General features: G+C 38.7%; 1 protein-coding gene across 2 annotated transcripts in view; it reads left to right on the top strand.

The window, feature by feature from the left end:
• The window catches only part of SLC17A8 (solute carrier family 17 member 8), a 52,570-nt gene extending 45,248 nt beyond the window's left edge, over positions 1-7,322 (top strand). For both annotated transcript variants that reach the window (XM_045084799.1, XM_004742953.3), the window contains 2 exons: positions 3,147-3,274; positions 5,106-7,322. In XM_045084799.1, coding sequence (XP_044940734.1) covers positions 3,147-3,274; positions 5,106-5,447 — 470 coding nt within the window. In that variant the 3' untranslated portion in view covers positions 5,448-7,322. The remainder of the gene's footprint in view (positions 1-3,146; positions 3,275-5,105) is intronic.
• The last annotated feature ends 5,757 nt before the right edge of the window (positions 7,323-13,079 follow it).

Below are 13,079 nucleotides of genomic sequence, written 5' to 3'. Positions count from 1 at the left end.
TTTCAAAGTAAATAGAGCTGTTGGACAGTGAAATTGGGGGCAAGGGGGTCTATTTTAAAAGTAGCATGCAGCTAAGAAATTGGGTTTGGAGGTGCATAGACCCAATTTTGAGGCCTCACTTTACTATTTGCTATTTATAAAAGAAAAAATGCTAAGTTATTTAAATTCTCAAGCTCTGGTTTCCTCACCTAGAAATTGGAGAGGTATAATGGCAACCTCACGGGGGTTGTTGGGAGATGGCCATGAAATAGAGATAATTCATGCATTCACTTACATTTCCTGTGAGCCAGGTGCTGTTGGCAGCAGGAGGGAGAGTATAGCAGAAAAAAAAAATCATATGGCATCCTCATAAAGTTTACATTCTGGTAGAAATAAAGCATTTGAAACCCTTAGTCCAGTGCCAGATACACGACAAAATTAACAAGTATTCACTATTGTGAATTGTGTTGTTGAGTCATTATTCATTTACTTTAGCCCAGGACTTCTCAAATTTTGATACACATACAAACCACCCCAGGATCTTGCCAAATGCAGATTCTGATTCAGCCCAAGATTCAGCATTTCCAATAAGCTCCCCAGCACTGCTGATGTGCTGATCTATGGTCTATACTTTGAGTAGCAAAGATAAAGCCATCATGACTTGTTTCCAGTAGATGTGGATACCTTTCTCTGATAGCCCTGTGATGCAAAAGGGATTCATATCCTGTGTCCAGAGATAATGAAATATTTAGGCTCACATTGTTCCTGGATTGGCAATTACACCATGATCGGAAGGAGACAAACCCAATATACCAAAAAACAGCACCTGCTTTCTTTCTTTCTTTCTTTCTTTCTTTTTGACAACCCAGTGAGAAGGATATTGCTATATCCATTTTACTAGTGAGGACACCAGAGTTTAGAAAGGTGACTTAACTTGCCCATGTAAATTGAATGGCTGGGATTGGAAAAATGGTTTACCTGACCCAGCAGTGACACTGTGGGAGGGACAAGGGCCCTGGGAAGAGTGATTCCTCAGCATCTTCTATCTACCCACTTTATAAGGAGTTCATAGGGATGCCAGGGATGATAGTACCATTCAGGAACTGATTATCAACAAGAAAGCTGACATAGATGGGATTAGGAAGATACAGGGATGAGTGATCCTTATTTTGAGAAATGTCCTATGTAGAGAAGACAGACTCTCCTAGCCTGTGTGCTTTTTTTTTTTTTTTTTTTGTATCCACTACAGTATCTCAGTTTCTCAATGATTTTTTTCTCCTAAACACCAGGGTTGTGCAGCTAGAAATCTAAATGGCTTTTCTCACATTATCTTTAGCTGAACACAGATGCCTAGGCTTTGTATCAGAATATAATACTCAACGATCATACTAATTGCTTCTTATCTCTGGGTTCTTTTCTAATAAAGTGTTTATCGCTTTCAAATCAACAGTAAGATTAATTAATCTTGCAGCTGTTTCATATTCTGATTGTCTGCCACTTTGATCTGAAAGAGAAGGTATATTTATTATAAAAAAGGTTTTCGCAAAATTCTCCCTGAAATTGGAGATAGGGAAAAACAACGAATGTGCCAGATTAGGGCAAAAAACATTTTTTTAAAATCCTATTTTCAGGTTCTTTGCACAGAATAGAGAATTAAAAAGCAAGGCAAAGAAAAACTAAAAACATGAATAAGCAAAACCTACAATCTCTTGCTGTAATTTCAATGGCTCAAATGCATAATTAATTATTTATCAAGTGCATACTATGTACCAGACACTTTGCCAGTTCAGGTAAGATAGTGGTAAACAAGACAGATGGATAACCAGCCATAAAGAACGTTCATGTTGGTTTTCACTTCTATGTACCATGTCCTTAGCATACAATTTTTAAGTTAATTCTCACAATTTTATAAGAATGATTATGCCAGCCGATAGAGGAAGAAACAGAGGTTCAGAACGTTCAAATCCTTTGTCCACGTTTGCATCTCAGTCTGCAAGAGGCAGGTCTTTCTGCCTCTAGAATGCTCGCCTGGGCAACACTAGTAGAACTGGTTCCGAGGGCAGGTGACCTCCTCCTTCGGAGCCTAGCCCCTTCCCCTGCCTTTGCTCTTCCCCCTTAATTCCATTCATTCATTTTATATTTTTAAAAGATTTTATTTATTTATTTGAAAGAGAGAGCATGAGCAGAGGGAGTGGCAGAGGGAGAGGGAGAAGCACGCTCCCCTCTGAGCAGGGAGTTTGGGCTTCATCCCAGGACCCTGGGATTCTGAGCTCAAGGCAGGTGCTTAACTGACTAAGCCACCCATTCATTCCTCTCTCTTGATAAATAGTGAGGTTTTGGCATCTTATTGTTTTACCATTCCCAGGAACATTATCATCCCATAGAAGACCTCAAAGAGAGGGAGATGCTTAGCCCAGCAGCTGCAGCGGGTGGTGGGTGGTGGTAGCAGTGCTGGTTAGCAGAGCTTAGCTGCTTGCCAAGGGCTCTTGCATACATATTTCCTGAGGCTCATCTCACAGCATCTTTAGGAGTTAAGTAGTCATTTTACCCTCATATTAGAGAGGGGAAAACAAAGCCCTAAAACTTACGTAAGTGGTGGAAATAAGATTCAAATCCAGATTTACAAACTCCAAATCAAGTATGTATGTGAAAGTCTTTTGCAAGTTACAGAGGATTCTGCCAATGTTTGTGCAAATATTTGTTATCAAAAAAGGACCTTTTCCATTGTGCCATGTGGCCACCAAGACAGGCTCACCTCCGGTGGCCTTTTGGGAGTGAGTTAAGGACTAGGAGGGAGGGTTTTATAAGGTCAGGTTTGGTTCTAATCCTAATGTAAACAATCAGTGCGATTGTTTACTCTGAGTAAATGTGATCTTTTCAATTTTTTCAGTATTGCCCAAAAACACTGTTATTTTGGAGTTCCACCTAGGAGCACAGATGTCACAATTCTCTCCATGGAGAACCCATGGGAACCATTGCTGGTCAATCACAGTTCATTTTTCTGCTATGTGCAGGCACGCCTGACAATTCTCAACCCAGCTGTGTCAGAAGAGGTGTTCATTAGTCATATGATAGAGGAAGCCAAATAGATTGGAGAGAGTTAGGAAAAGCTGTGTTGTTACCAAAATGTTCTTGACTCTGATTTTGAGATTTTGGCTTCACTGTAGGTTTTAACGTCAACCACCTGGACATTGCCCCCCGCTATGCCAGCATTCTCATGGGGATCTCAAATGGAGTGGGGACCCTCTCTGGAATGGTCTGTCCCCTCATTGTTGGTGCAATGACCAAGCACAAGGTAATGGTTTCCTTTGGGACTCTGGGTTGCAGTATCAGAGGACTGAACTACTGTGCAAACTTGAGATCTCAAGGCCCTACCCCAGCCTGTAAATGTGTATGTCTTTGACCTTGGCTGAGTCATTTGAACTTTTTTCCTCCTCCTCCTTTTTTTTTTTTTTTTTTAAATTATTGTTTATTGATGGCAAGAGGACTGATTGAGGTTTGGTTCCACATTTCCTCAAGGGGTGTGTGTTGCGGGGTGTGGGGGAGAGAAATGAACATCATAGGGACTATTTAGAGACACAAAGAAGAAACTGAGGTGATCGACTCAGGATAAATAATTGACCCAAGATTGTTTTATAATTCTAAGTAATTAAATTTTATAACCTATTCCCATCTATTACTTAACATGTTCCGGTGTAAAGATATTAGTGGTGTTATACTTCCTTATTATGAAGAAAATGAACAATACATTAATGGCCTTATCTAAGAACCTTTAAGGGTGGGGCACTCAGTCATAACTGAACCTTTGTGTATTTAGAGGAGGGCGGGTAGTAGAGGAAGATCCCAGATCTATCCAGAGTTCAACCAGAGGCCACATTGTTTTAGGATGCTGCTTTGCACAAATAAAAATTTTCTGATTCTATGGAGTTTTTACCCAACTTTTCTTAGTTAGATTGCCTATTACTAATATGATTTTAGAAAGTCAGCTTCTTGGAGAAAAAAATGTAGGTTAAATTTTCTTCTTCTTCTTTTTTAATAGAAAAGGAAGATGGGATTTGGGGGTTTTATAGGCAGAAGTTCTATGTTTTCCCTCTCTGTTCATGAGATTGTGAGATGGATAACTTGACCACTAAATCTCGGATAATGACTTCACCTAACTTTAAACACAAATTCCCATTATTTTTCAATTTACCACATCTTACACAGATAATATGATTAAAGTAAGCTATTGACAGTCAAGAGTGTGCAATTTCATAATTCAAATATTGTTATGTATCCAATAGCAAGCAAGAGGGAGACTTCTGATATTTAAAATGGTGGGTTCCTAGGGCGCCTGGGTGGCTCAGTGGGTTAAGCCACTGCCTTCGGCTCAGGTCATGATCTCAGGGTCCTGGGATCGAGTCCGGCATCGGGCTCTCTGCTCAGCAGGAAGCCTGCTTCCTCCTCTCTCTCTCTGCCTGCCTCTCTGCCTACTTGTAATCTCTCTGTCAAATAAATAAATAAAAAATCTTTAAAAAAAATATTCATAAAATGGTGGGTTCCTAAAGCAAGTTTAATGTAAGCTACCATATAAATGGAAACCCCATTTGTATATTTAAAAGACCTGTGAAATGGTGCTATATGTATTTTTACATATTATTTATTTTGTTTTTATTTTTAAAAAGGTTTTATTTATTTATTTGAGAGGAAGAGAGAGCATGAGAGAGAGAGAGAGAGAGATCACGAGCAGGGGTGAGGAGTAGAAGAAGCAGCAGGCTCCCTGTTGGGCAGGGAGCCCAACAAAAGACTCAATCCTAGGACCCTGGGCCAAAGGCAGATGCCTAACCTATTGGGCCACTCAGTCTCCCCAATATTGTTTATTTTAAAAAGAAGTTGTCTAAATTAAAGAATGTACATTTATGGTCATCTCTAATTTCTGTATTCACTGTTGTGTTAATTTTCATTTTTTAAACACTCAAATTCTGTTTGGCTCCTGGGCTGGCTTCTGCCATACACCTTCCTTAGAAGCACAGCATTGCAGTTGGTTGTGGGCAGGAGATTTTGTCCCCGTGGAAGCTTCTAGAACAAACTGTTAATCTCTATTTTTGGTTAAAACACATTAATTGTTACTATATTTCCTTGTCTAGACCCGTGAGGAATGGCAGAATGTGTTTCTTATAGCTGCTCTGGTGCACTACAGTGGTGTGATCTTCTATGGAGTCTTTGCTTCAGGGGAGAAACAGGAGTGGGCTGACCCTGAGAATCTCTCTGAGGAGAAGTGTGGGATCATTGACCAGGATGAATTAGCCGAGGAGACAGAACTCAACCATGAGAGTTTTGCAAGTCCCAAAAAGAAGATGTCTTATGGTGCCACCACCCAGAATTGTGAAGTCCAGAAGAAATGGAGAGGACAGAGGGGAGTGACCCTTGATGACGAAGAGCTGACATCCTACCAGAATGAAGAGGGAAACTTCTCAGATTCAGCCTAAAGTCTGAGGGGCACTTCCATCTTCTCCTTACATAGAGTCAGAAAGTATCCATACCTATTGCCTTCCCCATAACCTGGCTTGCTAGAGGGTCAAATATGGTGATACTGGAGGTAGGAGCGGGGGAGGAAGGAAATCTAATCAGCAGTAGAGAAAGAAAGGAAAATATTTTGCAATGACATGTTAGGGTATGGAGTTGACTCTCAGTTGACAAAATGGGGATAAATATATAATTTTTTGGATTGGCAGTTGGCTCTTCTCAAAGAAGTGTTCTGAAAGTTCAGTTCAAAGCTCAGTTCTCAAAGTACTGAACTTATTCAGGAAGGAATGACTAGAAGAATAAGGGAGACAGTACCATGCTGTTCAAAGAAAAACCAAAGGAACTGAGGATATTTGGCCTGGAGCAAAGAAAGCAGTAGCTGTCTCTACATTTCTGAGGGCAGCCATGCAGAAGAGGGTTTCCTATTCCCAATAAAGGCCACTGCTCATGGAGGTCCTGCACTGTGCCAGGTGCTTTATAAACATTCTCATTTAATTCCCAGACCGCTATGACATATTTCTTGCCTTCATTTTACAGCTAAGGAAGCTAAAGCAACAAGATATTGATTGGCCCAAGGGCCAGGGCTGAGATTGGTGGGGTCCAAAATAGGTGGCAGTTTTGGGGAAGAAATTTTCACCTCAGTGTAGAGAAGACTTTTTTTTTTTTTTTTAAATAATGAAAACTGAAACTTGACAGGGTTGTCTTGGGGATAATTCCCTATTTTGGCAGCCATGGGGGATGGGAAACATCTGGTTTGGTGTGAAAGCATTGCCATTGTATGAGGGGCTGGATTCAAAGATCCCGAGTTTGGAGAGAGGTTAAAACATAACAAAGAAAAGAAAGGAGAAAGAGAAGGAAAAAGAAAGAAAGAAAAGGAAAAAAGCTAAATAAGATAGCCATATTTTCAGGAATCTGATGTCCAGAATGGCTGAGAGGAAGTAAGTAAAGGGTTGGCTAAATTTTGACCCTTCATGGCATCAAGAATTTAGTTAAATAAATAATGCCCCAAATTACTTATACAGCTTTAAGACATTCAGTAATTTAAGAAGTAGGTTCATGCATTTTATGAGGTAAAATTCTCTTAGAAGAGTCTTCTGTTTTAAAAAAATGTGTATCTTTAGCCATTTCTGCTAGTGATATTTGGAAGTTTGATTAAACTATGCACAACTATGGTTGAAGTATTCCTAATGATGGTATTTGGAATGTTATTGGGAAAAACCAAAATAACATAGTAGTAATTATATAGGGAAATGAAATGAAAGCATGAATGAAAGCACCTGTAACAACTAGACCTATAGCTAATCTTGAAAAATTCATCTTTGATCACATAAGGCAATAACATGGATACTCTCTGGATATATTTTAAAATCTAATGTTATTTTAAAATTTAAAGTTGGCATGTAAGATACTGTTTGAAAGTAAAATTGTTTCTTGTTCATTGGTTTTGAAAATTTTGTTTCTACTTTCAGAAGAAAAATATAATGTCAAAGAAAAATTATAGATTTACTTGTAGTTTACTATAAAGTGTTTTTTGTAAGTTCTACCACGTACATTTCTTGTTGCTAGTTGTATCAGCAGAGTTGCAAAGGGTAATATTGAGAGAAAAAAAGAAAGAATTGTCTGACTCTCTAGTAAGTAATATCCTGTATATCATTGGTATATAATTTATGTTATCTTATATCTTTAAATCTCTTTAATGAGTGAATGCATGTACATATGACAGTTCCTGGCATGTAGAAAGTGCTCAATAAATATTAACTATTATCATCATTATCATCCTGCAACCTTTCTGGGAACTTTTCAGTTGAAAAGAAAGCATGCTGTAGACTTCTCATCCATCAGCCATAGAATTTGTTGTGAAGGTTGTGTTGTTTTCTAAGTTAAAAAAAAGAGAGAAATTTACAGTAGCTAGTGTTTTATTTTTTCTTCTGTTAATAAAGTCAAATAACTTTTAAAAAACTCATGATAATCCTTGAGGTAATATTGAAGATTGCAATACAAAGCTGTATTTGCTCCATCATTTAGAGTCAAGGTCATATGCAGAAATCCCACATTTTGAGAAATCAAAGCATTCAAGGTGCCTGTAACTTGCCCTTCTAATATTAAAGAAAGAAAAAAGAATGGAGCCCTGGATCATTGTGTTGAAAATGAAAACACATTATTTTGTTGTGATGGGTTCTGCAAAGATTGCATCACACAGATTATTACATTCGAACACCAGACAGATGCAGTTTTCAGTCCATGTATATTTTGCTGCAAATATCCATTTGTAGGTCAACCCAGGAAACAAACCATAAATTCAGCAGAAGGGATGGGAAAGCCTGAAGTGTTGGATTCTTGAAACAAGAAACGTTTGACTTTTTGTAAAGAACGCAACTCTTGGAAGACTCCTAAATAGGACTAAAAAAATTATTCAAGAAATCAAGACACATTTGTTATCCCTGTGTGGAGGTGAAGTTCAATAGGTAAGAACTGGAATGTACTGTTTCTCTTTCACACTGCCTCCTTCTGACCCCAACACACCTGTTCTTCTGTCTCTGTTTCTTTTCTCAGCTGATCACATCACTCTTTGCTGGAGCTAGGAATCTTGGAGTCATTTTTGACTTTTAAAAAAGTAATTCTTTCTCTCTCTCTTCCCCACCAAATCTATTTAATTTTATTTGCAGTCTGTGATCAATGTCTTACATTGGTTTTGGAAAAATTTCAGCTGTTTTCTCTTCTGATACTGCTTTTGCTTCACCTGTGTGCAATTTCGAAGAGTCCAGCTAAATGGATGCTGGGCAGGATGTGGGAGTGTTTTCCATATCTCTTCTATGTTTTCTATATTTTCTAAACCTTTTCCTCTTTCTGTGTCATTCTGGATATCTTCTGATTTAAAAAAAAATTCTTTATTTCTCTCTTCAGCAAGGTCTAATCTGGTAAAAAGAAATCTGTTGTGTTGTTCATTTCAGTTACTGTATTTTCAGTTTGAGAATTTCATTGATTCTTTCAAAGTTCTACTATGTCTTTTAAGAAATATTTCTAGTTCTCTGATGAAATTTTCAATCCTGTATTTTATTTCCTGGAACACAGTAAGCTAATTATTTTGAAATCTGTTCAGTGCCAATATCTGGAGACCATGTAATTCTGTTTCTATGTTCTGTGGGTTTTGCTGATTCTTGTTCAGATTATCTTATCTTGGTCTGTATTTGGTTTTCTCTGTATCCAAAATTGTATTTGAAAAATTATTTGGGGGCGCCTGGGTGGCTCAGGGGGTTAAAGCCTCTGCCTTCGGCTCAGGTCATGATCCCAGAGTCCTGGGATCGAGCCCTGCATCAGGCTCTCTGCTCAGCAGGGAGCCTGCTTCCTCCCCCTCTCTCTCTCTGCCTGCCTCTCTGCCTACTTGTGATCTCTGTCTGTCAAATAAATAAAAAATAAATAAATGAATTAATTTAAAAAAAAGAAAGAAAAATTATTTGTAGAGGGGCTCCTGGGTGGCTCTGTTGGTTAAGTGTCTGGCTATTGGTTTCAGCTTAGGTCATGATCTTGGGGTCATGGGATCACCTAGGGCTTCACACTCAGTGGGACGTCTGCTTGAGATTTTCTCTCCTTCTCCCTCTGCCCTTCCCCCAATCATGCTTGCTCTTGCTCCCTCTCTAAAATGAATAAATAAATAAATCTTGGGAAAAAAAAAGAAAAATTGTTTGTAGAAATGATTTTAGGTTTAAAATAATGCCTTTTTTCCTTTCTCTGTCCAGAAAGGATTTTTTTTTTTTTTTTTTTCCCAAGAGCCCAGAGAGTTTCCAGTTGTGAAATCTGAGATCTTCTGGGCCACCCAGATGACTCAAAGCTGGGCTACAGGCAGCATGAAGGCTCTTTTACTCTCATTTCAACTTCATTCCTAGATTATAGCACATCAGGGTCTCCACCCACACTGCTGTGCATTACTGTGGGTCTATACCAAGCCCTCAAACTGCTCAGCTATCAAGCACTGGCTTTGTTATAATTAACAAATGCTCCCAGGAGAAAAGTGGCCTCAAATGCCAGCCTCACTTCTCAGGATTTTTGTCTTCACCCAGATGGCCAGATGGTAGCCAGGAAACTTTTCACTTCCATGCTGATTCTCCAATGTTGTTGAACAGACACTAAAAAAGACATCCCTCGCCCCACCCCAGCTTTTCTAGTGTGCAGGTTCACCTGAACTGAGTAGCCTGTCATAATGGACGACAAAGTCCTTTTTACTTTTATTTTCACAAATTCTCTTGAACAGATTTATCTCTCTAGAGATAGTGTGGTAATAAAGCTCAAATCTCAGTGGCTTAATACAGCAAATGTTGATTTCTCTCTGATGTTGCTAATCGAGTGTGGGCTAGTTGGGTGGCCTGGAAGCTTGTTTCAAACAGTCACTCAGGTATCTAGGATGTGTCTTTTTCTCCACTCACATCTTACAGTTCACCATTTGGAACATATAACCTCTGTTATCACCATGCAAAGGGGAAGGAAGGCACATTGGCTATTTATTGCCTCACTTGGAAATGACACTGTCATTTCTTTTCTTTTCTTTTTTTAAAAGATTTTTTTTTTTTTTTAAGATTTTATTTATTTATTTGACACAGAGAGATCACAAATAGGCAGAGAGGCAGGCAGAGAGAGAGAGAGAGGAGGAAGCAGGCTCCCCGCTGAGCAGAGAGCCCGATGCGGGACTCGATCCCAGGACCCTGAGATCTTGACCTGAGCCGAAGGCAGCGGCTTAACCCACTGAGCCACCCAGGTGCCCCTAAAGTTTTTTATTTTATTTTATTACTTATTTTTATTAACATATAACGTATTATTTGCCCCAGGGGTAGAGGTCTGTGAATCGTCAGGCTTACCACTTCACAGTACTCCTCATAGCACCTCCCCTCCTCAATACCCATAATCTAACCACCCTCTTCATACCCCCCTCTCCCCAGAAACCCTCAGTTTGTTTTTTGAGATTAAGAGACTCTTATGGTTTTTTTCCCTCCTGATCTCATCTTGTTTCATTTTTTCCTTCCCTACTCCCCAAACCTCCCATTCTGCCTCTCAAATTCCCCATATTAGGGAGATCATATCATAATTATCTTTCTCTGACTGACTTATTTCGCTTAGCATAATACCCTCTAGTTCCATCCAAATCGTTGCAAATAACAAGAGTTTATTCCTTTTGGTGGCTGCATAGTATTCCATTGTATATACATATACCACATCTTCTTTATTCATTCATCTGTTGATGGACATCTAGGTTTTTCTGTAGTTTGATTATTGTGGACATTGCTGCCATAAACATTTAAGTGCACGTGCACCTTCAGATCACTACTTTTGTATCATTAGGGTAAATACTCAGTAGTGTGATTCCTGGTAGCTCAAATTTTTGATGAATCTCCATACTGTTTTCCAAAGTGGTTACACCAGATTGCATTCCTACCAGCAGTATAAGAGGGTTCTCCTTTCTCCGCATCCTCTCCAACATCTGTCATTTCCTGAATTGTTAATTTTAGCCATTCTGACTGTATGAGGTGGAATCTCATTGTGGTTTTGATTTGTATTTCCCTGATGTCAAGTGATGTGGAGCATTTTTTCATGTGTCTGTTGATCTTCTGGATGTCTTCTTTGCAGAACTGTCTGTTCATGTTCTCTGCCCATTTCTTGAGTGGATTATTTGTTCTTTGGGTGTTGAGTTTGAGAAGTTCTTTATAGATTTTGGACACTAACCCTTTATTTGATATGTCGTTTGCAAATATCTTCTCCCATTCTGTCAGCTGTCTTTTGGTTCTGTTGACTGTTTCCTTTGCTGTGCCAAACTTTTGATCTTGATGAAATCCTAATAGTTCATCTTTGCCCTTGCTTCCCTTGCCTTTGGTGATGTTTCTAGGAAGAATTTACTGTGGCTGAGGTTGAAGAGCTTGCTGCCTGTGTTCCCCCTAGGATTTTGATGGATTCCTGTCTCACATTAAGGTCTTTCATCCATTTGGGGTCTATTTTTGTGTGCGGTGTAAGGAAATGGGTCAGTTTCATTTTTCTGCATATGGCAGAAAAATTTCCCAACACCATTTCCATTGGACATTCTTTCCTGATTTGTTGAAGATTAGTTGGCCATAGAGTTGAGGGTCTATTTCTGGGCTCTCTGCTCTGTTCCATTGATCTATGTGTCTGTTTTTGTGCCAGGGCCATACTGTCTTGATGATGACAACTTTGTTATAAAGTTTGAAGTCTGAAATTGTGATGCCACCAACTTTGGTTTTCTTTTTCAACATTTTTCCTCTGGCTATTCGGGTTCTTTTCTGGTTCCATATAAATTTTAGGATTATTTGTTCCATTTCTTTGAAAAAAATGGATGGTATTTTGATAGGATTGCATTAAATGTGTAGATTGCTTTAGGTAGCATAGACATTTTCACAATATTTGTTCTTTTAATCGATGAGCATGGAAGGCTTTTCCATTTCTTTGTGTCTTCCTCAATTTCTTTCATGAGTACTTGATAGTTTTCTGAGTACAGATTCTTTGCCTCTTTGGTTAGGTTTATTCCTAGGTATCTTATGGTTTTTGGGTACAGTTGTAAATGGGCTTGACTCCTGAATTTTTCTTTCTTCTGTCTTGCTTTTGGTGTATAGAAACGCAACTAGTTTCTGTACATTGATTTTATATCCTGACACTTTACTGAATTCCTGTAACATTCTAGCAGTTTTGGAGTGGGTTTTTTTGGGTTTTCCACATAAAGTATCCTATTATCTGCAAAGAGTGAGAGTTTGGCTTCTTCTCTGATGATTTTAATTTCTTTTTGTTGACTGATTGCAGAGGCTAGGACTTCTAATACTATGTTGAATAGCAGTGGTGATAGTGGACATCCCTGCTGTGTTCCTGATATTAGGGGAAAAGCTCTCAGTTTTTCCCCACTGAGAATGATATTCGCTGTGGGTTTTTCATAGATGGCTTGATGATATTGAGGATGTACTCTCTATCCCTACACTTTGAAGAGTTTTGATCAAGAAAGGATCCAGTACTTTGTCAAATGTTTTTTCAGCATCTGTTAAGACTATCATATGGTTCTTGTTCTTTCTTTTACTAATGTATTATATCACATTGATTGGTTTGTGGATGTTGAGCCAATCTTGCAGCCCAGGAATAAATCCCACTTGGTTATGATGAATAATCCTTTTAATGTACTGTTGGATCCTATTGACTAGTATTTTGGTGAGAATTTTAGCATTTGTGTTCATCAAGGATATTGGCCTGTGATTCTCTTTTTTGATGGGGCATTATCTGGTTTGAGGATCAAGGTAATGCTGGCCTCATAAAATGCATTTGGCAGTTTTCCTTCCATTTCTATTTTTTGGAACAGTTTCAGGGGACTAGGAGTTAATTCTTCTTTAAATGCTTGGTAGAATTCCCCTGGGAAGCTGTCTGGTCCTGGGTTCTTGTTTGTTGGGAGATTTTTGATGACTGCTCCAATCTCCTTACTGGTTATGGGTCTGTTCAGGTTTTCTATTTCTTCCTGGTTCAGTTTTAGTAGTGGAATACATCCATTTCTTCCAGATTATCGAATTTGCTGGTGTATACTTGCTCATATTATGTTCTTATAATTGTATTTCTTTGGT

The sequence above is a fragment of the Mustela putorius genome, unplaced genomic scaffold, assembly GCF_011764305.1.
Source record: "Mustela putorius furo isolate JIRA1106 unplaced genomic scaffold, ASM1176430v1.1 tig00000788_pilon_pilon_pilon, whole genome shotgun sequence".
Taxonomy (NCBI): domain Eukaryota; kingdom Metazoa; phylum Chordata; class Mammalia; order Carnivora; family Mustelidae; genus Mustela; species Mustela putorius.
The sequence above is the reverse complement of the archived record's forward strand: the minus strand, read 5'-3'. Positions and strand labels throughout refer to the sequence as shown.